At 39.8% G+C, this 14,912-nt stretch overlaps 1 protein-coding gene across 1 annotated transcript in view; it reads right to left on the bottom strand.

Moving 5' to 3' along the window:
- Window positions 1–485: 485 nt before the first annotated feature.
- LOC143301544 (serine/threonine-protein kinase tousled-like 2) overlaps window positions 486–14,912 on the bottom strand; it is a 34,515-nt gene continuing 20,088 nt past the window's right edge. Inside the window, exons 17-22 of the mRNA XM_076615921.1 lie at window positions 14,552–14,721; window positions 12,235–12,373; window positions 11,048–11,159; window positions 9,732–9,839; window positions 8,995–9,095; window positions 486–8,299 (exon numbers count right to left, since the gene is read on the bottom strand). Coding sequence (XP_076472036.1) covers window positions 8,194–8,299; window positions 8,995–9,095; window positions 9,732–9,839; window positions 11,048–11,159; window positions 12,235–12,373; window positions 14,552–14,721 — 736 coding nt within the window. The 3' untranslated portion in view covers window positions 486–8,193. The remainder of the gene's footprint in view (window positions 8,300–8,994; window positions 9,096–9,731; window positions 9,840–11,047; window positions 11,160–12,234; window positions 12,374–14,551; window positions 14,722–14,912) is intronic.

The raw sequence follows: 14,912 nt of genomic DNA, 5'->3' as shown, positions 1-14,912 counted from the left end.
TGGCCACAGAAACTAACCATTCCAGGAGCATAGAAATAAATAAATAAATTTTAAATATTAATGATCAGAATTGCTGGAAATCACACTGACAATTCTTCTGCCTTTCAACAAAAGTTACTGGAAACAAAACTTGCCTTCCTTAATTCTACAACTGCATCAATTGACAACAAAAACTTACAAGATGTTGGGCACAACACTTCGCCTGCATGAAACTGAAAAGTACAGATGGAAAACAGGGAGTTTCTGGATTTGTTTCTCGGTTACTTATCTTCCATTTTAATGAACTGTATGCCAGCAAGCTGACAAAGTGGTAACAAGCATTTGCCTGAACTTGTGTGACTTTAGTTGTAAAGAAAGTCACTGTACTTGCTTGGAGTGAAACCATTTCAGAACCCTTGCCCATGTAGAAGCAAAACTTTGTACACTTCATTGTGCAGTGTTTCTTCTTACTTGCTCTGTGTTAAATATTTAAAATTCTTCTTACTCACTCAGTGTTTAATCACTCCTACCTTCATTGGCATCTGGTTTCCTAAAAATAGTTTACAACCTGACGGAAAGCTGGACAATCTTATTTCCATTTGAATTTCAAACTGGATCTGCTGTTTTCACTATTTCAGCTTAAATAAACAATTCTGCCATAAAAAAAAAAAAAAGGTGCATTTCCACCTGCACAATAAACATCATCACGTATTTCTAACAACAACAATAAAATAGGTACACACCCTCACCCCAAATACAGAACATGGCGTTCCGCATGCACACATTTATATACTTGTTTCTCGATTTCTCTCACCCATACACACACACACACACACACACGGTCTTCCCATTCAACAGCAACACACTCACACACTTAAAAGAAATAAACTTATCATGAACAGAGAAACTGTTTTTGTTTTTCAACAGATGCATTTAATTTCAATTCAAGGTATACAACAAATCCATTCAAGTGCTCACAGTTTCGTTTTCACACATCTTACAGTTACACAAATGAACTGAGCTACAATCCCTTACTCACTTCTGAGTTATCCATCACAAATTCACACTGTCATTGTTCAAGGTTTCTTTCAACTGTTTGTTTCCAAAAGCACTCTTACTAGTTTCTTTTCATAACTCAGTTTTGAAAACATTTGCTATTATCTTTTGTATATAAAAAAGAAAGTTATATGTACTTCTGTATTTCAGTAGAAGGTCAATCACCTGTGACTTTGGTCCTGAAAATGCTGGCTCTTGACATAAACATAAATATAACACACACAAAAAAAAAATTGTATGGCATATGGATGGCCAACCCTGAAGACTATATCAGGAACAGCAATTTTTTTTTCCACATTGTACCAAACATGTTCTAAATCAAAAGAAGAAATAAATCTTTTTGCAGCCTGCATAATGTTTCTCACCAGTGCTCTGGGACAGAGTAGTTTTCACAACTGTTTATAAATGAAAATTTAAAAAAAAAGAAAAAAAAAAAAAAGGGCAGGTTGAAATCCAGTTCTCACATCCCCCTCCACCCCTCACATCTTCTACCGCAGAACGCCCTTCCTTCCAAAAGGGACAGAAAAGTAAAACTAATTTCCTGTACAATGATCAGAGGATTAACCCCCACACCCCACTACACACACAGAAAAATCCTGCTGCAGCACACACAGGCACATGCTCATGATGTGTGCACAAATATACAAGAGAAAACGCGCTCTTAGCTCCCAGAAAGGTCAATATATAAAAGCACATTATAATCATTACGTTTAAGGAAAAAACATACAGAAGATTAGATCAGAAGGTAGAAAGATAATAAAAAAAAAAAAAAGAAAAGAAGAAACTGATGTAGTATGGAGAGGGGGAGGGGGCTGTGAGGGGAAGATAAAAGATAAAACAGAGGATGTTTAACTTACATTTCATAAAAAGAATTTTGAGGATTTCCAGAAAACTGGGACAGTATTCACAGCTACAAACATACCACGCAGAAAGCCCTTAACATGACATTAAAGAATAGAAGGAAAAAAACATGGAAGGTTAAAAAAACAGATTTTCCAGAAGGCTGGGTCAGACCATGGCATTTGTCACTGCAAACAAAAAACAATTATGGCATAGCACACTGAGAGAAGTAACAGAAAAGAAAATAAGTGAAAAAAATATGTTATAAAAAAAAAAAATTCAAAAATTTTCAGAAGGCTGGGTCTTCTGCTTCTTTGTCGTGGGCTGCAACTCCCACATTCACTAATATGTACACGAGTGGGCCTTTACGTGTATGACCGTTTTTACCCTGCCATGTAGGCAGCCATAATCCGTTTTTGGGGTTAGCATTTGTCACTGCAAAACAAAAACAGCTCGGGCATAGCACACTGAGGGGAGAAGTGGGAACTCTCAACAGGTGCAAAACTAATCAAAGATGGTTGTAAACTATGTTGACCAGCTAATCAAGGTTAGATGGGGACAAGCACTGGTGAGAAAAATTATGGCAAGCTCAGCAAATAATATATATTTATACACTTTGCGAGGGGGAGATCGGGGTGTGTATTTCATTTTGTTTTGACTTGTGCTATCTTGACTTCAGTCCATGCTGTCTGGAAAGCAAAATTGTAACGCTCATCCAGATTCACACTCTGACCAAGACCTGTCCAAAATATTTTGACAATTTATCTGTTGTGAGAACATGCTTAAGATTCACTCGCATCACACTGTAACTGTATGTTCCTTCCTCTCACACTACAGTTCACACCTCAATTATGTACACACTCACCCTTCCACACACAAGCTCGCACAAGTTTCCGCAGCTCCACTCGTTAAAAAGAAAGACAGACAGACTGACAGAGAGAGAGACTCAGAGAGAATGATCACAAGAAAAACCACACACACAATCTATTTGGTGTACATGAAGAGCATGGCAGAATGATTACACCCTGTGCTAAAATAAAAACCTTCCACTTTCCAGATTGGCTGGATTTATTAAGACAGATGGTCAGGCATGCTGTATGTTTATATAAAACCCCGGGTCAACCACACTGGCCACCCCAGAAGTTATTCATTCCAAAAGAATGATGAACAACAGCTAAAAAAAAAAAAGGGGGGGGGGGGGAGTGGGGAAATGTACAGAATGAACACGTGGCATCATTCACTAGCTTGGTCAATATCATCATCTCATTCACAGTGATTTGAATGAAGTTATGAACACAAAATGCTGAGACTTATGAAACATAGGGGACCAAGTTTCAGCCAGCTCCACACACACACACTATCTCACACACACACACACACACACACAGTGTGTCAAATGAAAAGCATTCAGCTGGACTGCACTTACACGATGATTCAGAGTAATGTTCACGATCAGCGCAAGTTGCTCATGTGTGCCACATTTCCTAAAAACCAAAAGACAAAAAAATGAAACAGAGAAAGAACAATTCAGCTTTGCAAATCTCATGTGTTTGCTATTAAAAAACACAAAAAACAACAAACCCAAAAACAAACTAAGGATGGAGAACAGTTTTGTAACCAAAGTCCTCTACAACACAGATCTTCAACTGTCAAATCTCAACAGGAAACAATACGATCTAGAAATATTCTAGTTCGTTTTTTTGTTTGGGGTAACGATTCAATGAGTCAGGTTGTGAAGACCAGCAACACATGTTGAAAACAGGAAACAATACAATCTAAAAATTTTCTTTGTTTGTTTCTGTTTTGGGAAGGATTCAGTGACAGTCATGTTGCCAAAACCAGCAACATAGGTTGTATTCAAATTTCAACTCACAAAGAATGTTGGGAGCATGCCAAAGGGCAGCAATAACATCAGATTCAGATAAATATTCCATAATGGGAACAGGCTGAACGGCCATAGTTCAAGCCCATGTTTTCACTGTTCCAAACTATTGTTTTCTGTATCGCTGGCTTCACTTGATCCTTAACTCCCTCTTGACTGGTCAACACTACACAGGGAGGCAGTTATGTGCAATCACTACATTCTGTATATTTTCAAGTGGTGTAACTGATTTTGCTGAACGTAAGTAAAGCGATCTTGATAGAACCAGTCCAAATAAAGAATGGTTAACTGACATCCTGACCTTGTTCTCGTTGCTTCTAGTCCAGCCGACTGCACAGGGCCATATCAGGACTGTCAAACCATACAAATGCTCAACCGCATCAACACAAAACTGTCATATCTACAACAACAACAAAAAACACACTAAGACAAACCCACAAAACACAGTTCATGACACAGTATCCCAACCATTTAACTCTTCATGGCAAATAAGACTAGGCAATGCTGAGGACGCCAGCCATTCCGCTTAAATTATCATTCCCAAATTTAAAAAAAAAAAAAAAAAAAAAAAACATAAAAAAAGGCATGATAGGAAAATAACACTGCAGAATGGGCAGCTAGTGCCCATCCCAGTGTTTACAACTCACTACCTAATTGCCAGAGCAAAACAGCACAGACAGTACATCATAGACTGCAGAAAAGAGAAAAAAGTCTCAAGACTTGCTTGAAAAAAGAAAAGGGAATGGACTGGAAAGGCTGAAAAAGGAGACAACAGTAAATAAAGAAAAAAGGCAGAAACAAAGAGTGACAGATAAGAGGAAATTTCTAGCACAGCATTTCCTGAAGGTGGGGATGCTATTTATACTGAAAGACCCCAGGATCCCCACAGGGGATGACATCCTGACCTACAAGCTCAATCTGATCATAGTGAGATGACACTTCCTTGACATCCATCCTCCTTGTCAGCTGAAGTCAAAGGTTTAAAGCTAAAAGGGGCGAGTGTCAAAGAGATGGAAAACAAAGTGCACTGTGCTGATGACCTATAAGGACTGAGATAATCCACTGAGGATATAATGTGGGAAAAAAACCCACCCCAAAACAAAAAACAAATACAGATAACACAAACAATAGATGTGACATCTGATTGTTTAAAAAGAAAAAAAAAAGGTGATTTTCCTTTTCACTTTCTCCTAAAAGGTGACAATTTCATCTGTGGCCAGAGAGAAACCTACAAAAAAAACAACAACAAAAAACACCCTTTCCTCTCACACAGTCAACAAATTTACGTGCACCAATACAGCTTCATCATAAAATGACACACACAGGCATCATATGTTGATGTGTTTCTCCCTGGACACAAAAGGTTGTGTCAATAAATTATATGTCTGCTCTCTTCAGTCTTGCATGCATGGATATGATGAGAAAGAAAAGCAGAGAATACTTCTTTTTTTTTCTCGCATGGTTGTGACCGACCCCTTGGCCTGAGGGTACATACACATTGGCCTGAGGCAGTCAACCACTGGTCATGGCAATGGTCAATGTACATAATCGTCATCTCTTCTCCATGCAAAATCACTTTCACAAGACCCTCTCTCAGTCTGATGCTTATTTATTGATTAATAAGATGAACAGCATGACAGTCTCAGCACATCATTCCCCATCCCCTCTCTTCTCTTCAAACGAGCAAGCCACAGTGTTTATGCGTTAAAGCTTTGTTTTCTTTTCGGTACCACGACAAATTGGACAAAAAAAAAAAAAAAAAAAAAAATTATCACAACAGCACGTCGTGTCCCCTTGGAAGTTATCGTGAGGATGCTGGCGATGCAGAGAGGAAAAGTGTCAATTTTTCTCTTAGTCTGTGCCCATCCGAAAGTTGAACTGTGATGTTGTTCCCTAAAAAAACATGCCCCAAACTTTTGGCAAAAAAACAAAAAACGAAAAACAAAAAATGTTCCAACATGGTGGATGGAAGGAACTGAAGGAAGGAAGGACTGCCACACTTCTTCAGGGTCATCCGTCCACAGCACCTTTCTGGACGATCAGAACATCTCTGCTGCACGTCCCACAACCACGAGGAAGCACAAACAAACCAGCGCACAAACAGGGGACTGGGGAAGGAGAAAAGGAACGAGCCACTGATAAATTTCAGTATGTGATAAACAAAACATACCCAAGTAATTAACATATAAAAAATACAAAATTTAAATAGTTACTTAATAACAGGAGAGGGAGAGTAATCCAGAATTCTGTTTAAAAAAAAAAAATTGTTCCCAAACCAGACAATATGCCTCACAAAATGTTCCCAGTCTTCTATTACTTCATCTTTCTGCACACTTCATTTACTTTCTAAGAATTCCAGTAACAGTCGATCTCTCTTTCACCTTACCTCCCCACCCCCCTCCCTTTAAACCCTACACTGATTTGTTTATCTGTGCAGCTTGCTTCCTTTTTTCCACGAAAATGATCTTTTTAAAATCTTGTTTTATAAGAATTCCAAAGCATGAAATGCCACTAGCATTTAATTCTTATAGTAGTTGTTACAGTCGACAGCTGTGTAAAATCAAGATACACTGCCAACCACTTTTGAAAGTTTAAATCAAGTTATCAGAATTTTCTTCAGAACATTTTAATTATAATTTTAGCCCCACATGCCCAGAAACTTTTTTTTTAAAGTGAAAAACATGCCAAGTAAGAGAGCCAAGCATGCAGAGTAAGCCTGTTAAAAAGTTATTTTTGCATAACCCCCACCACTTCCACTTTGTCCTCTTGACTTAGATCTAAGAACACTAATTTCATGAAAATAAGAGATAACGAAAATGAACAAGACTAACATCAATTTTTCAGCTTACAGATGCCTTAGTTTTTCACTTACTATCAGGAATAAATAAATACAAAATCTTCTTTAAAGTGACTGCTGCAAGATTCTTTGCTTTTTGGTCACTATGTAGATTACCTGAATTAACAGAAACACACACTCAAATATCAACAAAAAAAAGGGGGCCGGGAGGGGGAGAGTACAAATAAAATGTTGACTGCCTTGGTGCAAGAAACAAGCCCTTGTCCAAGTTATCAAAAAAATAAGAAAATTTCTTTTAAAAACCACAAGTAGTATTGCTAAGGATGTATTCAATCACACACACCAGAAACTGTATGTATTCAATCACACATGCTAGAAACAGTATTTCTTTCATTCATTTTTTTTTTTTTTAACACACTGACACCATATCCTTACTTCTTCACAGAATCTCATCCCCAGAGCCAAACAACCAGCATAAAAAAAAAATTATAAAAAAAAATTATAAAAAAAAGTTAATCACTGTAAACAGCCCTGGATGATGGAGGGAAGTTTCTATTCACACTGTTCAGATTCAAGTCTTTTCAGGTGTCCCCATTCCAACCTGTAACAACCACCTTCACAAATATCTTCACACAAATGTACAAAAGTTTCTCCCCGCTCTGTTTGTACAGGCGAGTCACGATGGCACTTGGCACAGTCCTTGCCCAAGGTCACCTCCAGGCTTTCAGGGGTCAGGGATCATCACCACGTCATCTGGGACGTCTCATCAGGTGACCGTGTGGTGGTGCCCCCCCTTTTATATGTCTCAAGCAGCGTTTGTTTTCATCCAAAGTGCTCCTCATAGCATGGCCTTCCTCTGGGTTATCACTCTGCATTTTTTGTTGTTGGGTTGTTGTTTTTTTGGTGTATGTGTGTGAGCAGATGAATGCTCATGATCCTGTTAACTGTGTTATGATCTGTGGTTTCTATTATTAATTAAGGCATTTTGCTGTCTTTTTTTCACACACCAAATCCTCCTGTTCCACTTTTAAGTTTCTCATTCTGTTTTCTTTTTCACCCCACGAAGTCACCGCAATGCATGCATGCACACACACACACTCTCACATGCACTCAACTGTATGAACACGCACACAACACACATACATGCACACACTCGCCCATAAAAACATTGTACTAAAATAAAATAAAAAGACACACACACACACAAACCAACCCAACATCCACCATTTCCGCAGCAAAGTTAACCCACACCACCCCTGCCCACATGACGAAAATTGACACGATGCCACAGAAAATGAGCACACTCACATGCACACACAAAAACCAATGCGGAAGAAGACAACGCAGGGCATGTAACAAGGACACTGTCTGCCCAAGAAAGACGTGGCGGTTGGGTCCACAGAGGAGGATCCTGACTGGAGGAGGAGCAGTAGCAGTAAGTCCACCTCACCCAAGGTGACAGGAACCTCCAGCACTTACAATCCATGCCGGTGGATGTGTAATGTGTCGTGTGGTGGTAGTAGGTGGCGGTGGTTTGTATGTGTGTGTGTGTGTGTGTGTGTGTGTCACAAGGGGCAGAAGGTGACGGTGAAGGGGGGGTTTGTCAGAGGTCACAGGGGGAAGCGGAGACAACGGAAGACTAGGACAGTTTGTCTCCAAATGTGAAGGAGGGGCTGGGGGAGATGGTGGTGGCAGCAGCTGAACTTGACGCTCCAAGGCTGTTGGAACCAGTGTCACTGTTGTGCCTGTCCACACCAACACACCAACAGCAACTTGAAATAATCAATATGTAATTATATAGGCATATCATTACTATAATCTAATATTTTAGGAAAACAGCAGGAACTTCTGAAAAACCACATGGACGTCTGTTACTCAGGTATCACGATGATTTCACAGATCCTCAAAACATCTTCCTCATTCCCAATTTTGCATACCTCCCTCCCCACCCTATAAAGAAAGATCGCAGCCTTCATTGAAACCTCATCTTTGTATATGTATGAGAATACCCCTTCTCAAATTCTCCTCCTCCTCTCTGCTCCTAATAACTTTTTTTCTCTTCTCAATATCACACTCATCATTCACAGTTTCACCTACTCCTTGTGGTATACGAACCAGAGCAGAGTGGAGCTTTCATTGTACCAACACCAAGAGTCAGGTTTTTTAAGCTCTTATGTGTTACCTACTCACCTATATCATTCATGTGATCAGACAGCAACTTCACTACTCATTTTATTGTAATCCCTGCTCTCCTTGGTAATGCAGAATGATGCTCACAACTCCCAAGGCAGGGAGCTTATGACATCTACAACAATGTTAAACACACATAAACTTCCATGCATAAAGTATGCCAAACGTGCGTTCACAACCAAACACAACCGCACACTCAGAGCCAGCAGAAGCAACATTTAAGTAACGAGAGATCCAAGGTACCACTCACTTTGACTTGAGGGCAGCCGGTTTCAAATAGTCTTCATTGGCCATTTGCACAACATCTGGACGGGATTCCTTTTTGTACTGCAAACACCGCCGGATGAAATTCTGCCCACAAAGCCATATTACGTCATCACAACCATCAGATTTACAAGCCTTATTCAAAGTGAACCAAAACTAAAGAAAGAAAGAAAAAGAAAAGAGTAATACAGCTCAAAGAAATATGCTAAGTTTTCATTTTAAAAATCTGCATTCATTACATCTAAACCCTGGTACTAATCCCATCTCCTCCCACAGTTGATAAACAAGAAGCACAAAAAAGTAACCAATACAGAAAGAAATAAAGGAAAGGAAAGAAATAAGAAAATACAGAAAACTGAAAAATGTCAAGTTACTTTTAAAATCGGCAACCATGAAAACAGTACCTTTTTCTCAAAAGGAAATTTTTTTCCTAAAGTTATGTTTAACATATTCACCATGTCCCACTGGTGCAGACTCTGACAGGGGTTTGATTTCTGTCATGCGCAAAATACCAGTCCACCCAAGCACAGAAATTGGAGATAGCTGTGGCTAGCAGCCTCCTACACTAAATTACCTCCCTTCTCTTAGGTGTGCAGAGTCCTCTTCACTAGCAACTTAAAAAAAAAAAAAAAGAAGAGAAAAAAGAAATGTAATTCCAGTTTCCAACCATCTTTTTTTTCCCCTTCATGAATGCCTGCTAGTGTCAGCCTGCAAAACACTCACCTTGGCCTCCTGAGACACAATAGGTTTGGCAGGGAACTCCACCTCGGTCGCCTTCAGAATCGTGTTCTCTTCTAAAATGGCTGCTTGAGACAAGTTGTGTCCAAAGGGCTGCAACACAAATAAAGAAATTATGAGGACCACGATACTGTGATCAGTGCTGCTTCTACTGCTGCTGTCCTCGCATCCATTCATAATTTGTATTGAATTCCAATACTTTTCATCACAACAGATTGCTCTGTGTGAAATTTGGGCTACTCTCCCAAGGGAAAATGTGCTGCCATTGTGTAATGCCACTCTTTTCTGTTTTCTTCTGTTTCAGGGTATGTATGTTATTTGTTATACGACTGCTACATTGCTTACCCAAAAGTAGCAATCTAACTTCACATTGCATCTTTTATTTCTGTTCATGATAATATCATTGTGTCAATTTCAGAGACCAAAAATTGATAAAGAAAACGAGTCACCATCTTCGTTATTCTAAATGTCTGAATCATCTTAACCATCTTAACTGAAAAGTGATACTTTTTCAGCATTCTCATACTTCTTTTGTTATTTAACCTCCAAAAGTTGAGCCCACCTCAATGAAGGTTTCCAACTTTTCTGAAAATTCAATTAAAAAGCACTGAAAAAGTCTTGTCAACAATAATGAAGCATAAATTTACTGGATATAAAAAAATCACTTACCAACACTGGCTCTAAGCATTTATACAGTTTTACCTTCTGTATACCAAATTGCCTATTAACAAATATTCTTTTTCACATTCAGCTTCGAACTTTCCAATCTATCCATTTTCATCAGAAATAAACACATACTCTTCAACAAAATCAATGACCAACATTTCTCACTTTCTCAACACGTGTCACTCACAAGCTGACATGCACAATGCACACAGCACTATGGCATGAAATCTTTCCAGTTTCAAACATAAATATGTATCAAAATAATACAGATGTACAGAAAATATATATGTCAACTCTTTTAAACACTTCTGCAGTTCATTTATTTTAAACAACTCGTCCAGGACAAATTAGATACTGCATAAATCAATAATCAGCAACCTCACAATCCAGCAACCACCATATCACTTTTTTCTAATCTGGGATTTTAATTTACTCTTTAGAATATGTCTGTGTTAAAAAAAAAATTATAAAGAAAGAGAGAGAGAGAGAGAGAGAGAGAGAGAGAGAGAAATAGAGCAAAAAGAAAAAAAAATGAAAAACTAAGATGTCAACAGAGAACACAGTAAGCAGAAAATAGTGGGAAGTGGAAAGAGACAGACAGGCAGGCAGACTGTCAGGAGTGCAAGACACATTACCTTTTTCCCGTAAAGACACTGGTAAAAAATGACCCCTACTGACCAGACGTCCACTTTGGAAGAAATCTTGGGTGGGTTCTTACCCACCACAAAACACTCGGGCGGTAGGTACCTGCAAGGACAGGACAGCCACTGCTGTAACAAGCTTGATTACAGGTAAGAGAGAGAGAGAGAGAACACTGATTGCCTATAAAGACTGGTTTAAAAGGGGGACAGTGCAGACATGAGAGAGAGGAAGGAAAAGAGAGAGGAAGGAAAAGAGAGAGAGAGAGAAAGACAGAGTGATAAGAGATAGGAGAGAGTGAATTCAGTGAAAAGAAACTAAGACAAAGAGAAGAGGATGGAAGAGAGAGTGTGTGAATACAATGAAAAGAAATGATCTCCCTTAGTTTCCTAGATGTGTTTCCTGGACACCCTTAGTTTCCTAGATGTGTTTCCTGGACTACGAAATACTGAAATCAATAACAATATGGAAAATCACATACTTTTTTTTTTGCATCATACTAATAAATTTTTTTTTAAAAAGGCAGTCGAAAAAGAGGACCATGCATATGTAAACAGAAGGGAGGTAAAATACAAACAGAAGCTACTTTTGATTTCTCCATTTTGACAGAGTAGTATTTTGTCCAGAACAGCAATCAGACCCCTACCAGTCTGCACCAGTGTGTTATGGTACGTCTAATTAGAGGCCTTCTGTAATCAAACTAAACAAAAAAATCTAACACCAGAATTCACATTAAAAATCTCTGCACGTGTGTGTGTGTGTGTGTGTGCGTGTGTGTGCGTGTGCGCACGCATGCATGCACAAAAGTATGTGAAACTGTTAAGTGATAAGTAAAGGGAGACTGCAGGACACCACTGCTGAAAACAGCCACCCAGCCAAAGAAAAATGAAGCGCGAGTGGCACAGAGTGGCATACAAACACACACAAAACTGGCACGTGTGAAACGCACATGAAACCAGCACAGTCCAGAACACCAAACAAAAACAAAAACCCCACAGACTAATGCCACTGTGGCAGACAAGAAAGGGTGAGGCAGTGGCACAGTGCACTCAGGGTAAGCAGAGATGGCAACGTCACAAAAAATGCAAGGACAACAGAACAGCACAAACACAAACACACACACACACAAAATCTTTAAAAACATAAAAAATAAAATTAAAAAATTTTTTAAAAACCTCCTCACCAGTAAGTGCCTGCACCCTGAGAGGTGAGGTCCATGCCGACCTCAGGCGAGAAGTTGGCGTCGTCCATGATCTTGCTCAACCCAAAGTCGGTGATCTTGATCTCACCGCTGACCGACCCATCTCCTAACAAGATGTTGCCTGCAGGGAAAGGGAAAGGGAAAAGTGAGCAAGTTGTCTGCTGACTTTAAACTGATGTGGCAACCACAAAGGTTACCTACCTCATGGCAGTTTAAAGGGAAAATAAATGGAGGAAAAACACAATCCTAACAGAACTAGTCTGATTCAAAGAGAGGCACTGAGAAAGAAATACCTCACCCATGTATCCAAGATTTTTTCCCAAAACTTTTATCTCATTAAAAGGAGGAGTTTGTATTATACTCCATGTTTGGTGTTTACATATACTTACCATGTCAAACTGATGCAAACTAGGCCTATGGTTTGCTCTGTTTGGCCAAATTTCGCGCGGCTAACGGTGAAAAGACGCCCCTCTTAGTCTGGCCCGCTCTTAGCCAATCAAACGCCTCTAACAGCTATAAGCGCTGAATCATTCCTTTGGCCAAGGCTCTCCACGCCATCTTGTCAGGTTTTCGCTCTGTCTCGTCTAACGCTTTTTTTGGCTATTAAGCGTTTTCATTTGGCCTTATTTTGTTGTATGCGGCTTGCATGTGTATTGTGCTTACATTCTGTGTACTCGTTTCGACTCGGCCCCCTCGATTTCTTCGTATTTTCTACCTCTGAGTCGATCCTGTCTTTCCTTTCTCTGTTGGGGTTCTGGGTGCTTACGCGCGGTACCATGCCTCGTTTGCCATCCTACGAAGGCAGGGATCATGATGCTGGCAGAGATACTCGCCAAGAGACTCTCCCAGGCCCGGAGCTCATGATTTCTCCCGATATTAATAAAAAGATAGGTTTAAAAAAAGAAAATAAAACAAAATGCAAGAAAAAAGCATGGGTTCAAGTCCATAAAAAGGAGCACAAACGAAAGATAATGTATTCAGCAACAGTCTCGATTTACAACAATGTTTAACTTTTCATAATGAAAGGAATCAAAAGCTTTTTCACAAAATGTAATCTCACAGTCACTGACACACAGAAATCACATTTCATACAGGGCAGGGGAGCTGGAAGAGGGCAGGGGATTTGAACCAGTACGCTCAGATTTTCTCGCTTCCTAGTTGGACGCGTTACCTCTAGGCCATCACTCCACTATCAGTACCGTGCAAATCAGCGTTCAATGTCATGTTTTTCTAAATTGAATATTTTTTTGTTCTCTCAAATTGAAACAGAATTATTCAACAGAATAAAGGCAAAAAAAAACAACAGAATTATTCAACAGAATAAAGGCAAAAAAAAAAACAACAAAAAAACACCCAACTATATCTTCTTCTTTTCCCTCATCTCTGAAGAGTCAAAGGGGCACTGCACAACATAAATGTTCACCAAGCACAAACACGTTTTTTTTATAACAAGAAATGAGTTTACCAGATTTGAGGTCATAGTGCATCAAAGGAGGCTGACAGGAAATAAGAGCTTACCAGGTTTGAGGTCATAGTGCATCACAGAAGGCTGACAAGAAATGAGAGTACCAGGTTTGAGGTCATAGTGTATCACAGAAGGCTGACAAGAAATGAGAGTACCAGGTTTGAGGTCATAGTGTATCACAGGAGGCTGACAAGAAATGAGAGTTTACCAGGTTTGAGGTCATAGTGTATCACAGGAGGCTGACAAGAAATGAGAGTTTACCAGGTTTGAGGTCATAGTGCATCACAGAAGGCTGACAAGAAAGAACTGAGAGCTTACCAGGTTTGAGGTCATAGTGTATCACAGGAGGCTGACAAAAAATGAGAGTACCAGGTTTGAGGTCACAGTGTATCACAGGAGGCTGACAAGAAATGAGAGTACCAGGTTTGAGGTCATAGTGCATCACAGAAGGCTGACAAGAAATGAGAGTACCAGGTTTGAGGTCATAGTGTATCACAGGAAGCTGACGAAAAATGAGAGTACCAGGTTTGAGGTCATAGTGTATCACAGAAGGCTGACAAGAAATGAGAGTACCAGGTTTGAGGTCATAGTGTATCACAGGAGGCTGACAAGAAATGAGAGTACCACATTTGAGGTCATAGTGTATCACAGGAGGCTGACAAGAAATGAGAGTACCAGGTTTGAGGTCATAGTGTATCACAGGAGGCTGACAAGAACTGAGAGTTTACCAGGTCTGAGGTCATAGTGTATCACAGGAGGCTGACAAGAATTGAGAGCTTACCAGGTTTGAGGTCATAGTGTATCACAGGAGGCTGACAAGAATTGAGAGCTTACCAGGTTTGAGGTCATAGTGTATCACAGGAGGCTTGATTTCATTGAGATAGCGGAGGGCACTGGTGGTCTGCACAATGATGGAGCGCGCCTCCTTCTCTGGAATGACTTTGTTCTGCTTCAGGTAGAAGTCCAGGTCATTGCCCTTCTGGTACTCCAGCACCGTGCAGAACCTGACAACACATCACAACATCAAAGAACTGGTGGAGGCTATCTGGGCTAGAATTTGATTGTAGCGTAGTGTGTTGTAGGTTTTTTTTCCCCCCCAAATAGTGTCCTTTGCCCCACCCACGAAGAGGTTTTCAGGACGGTCAGCTTCAGGGTGGTTCCCAAAGGCCAACTTGCCCCCTAAGCTGAAGAACTA

The sequence above is a fragment of the Babylonia areolata genome, chromosome 2 (genome assembly GCF_041734735.1).
Source record: "Babylonia areolata isolate BAREFJ2019XMU chromosome 2, ASM4173473v1, whole genome shotgun sequence".
NCBI lineage: Eukaryota > Metazoa > Mollusca > Gastropoda > Neogastropoda > Buccinidae > Babylonia > Babylonia areolata.
Note: the sequence above shows the minus strand (reverse complement) of the source record. Positions and strands in the feature narration are given on the sequence as shown.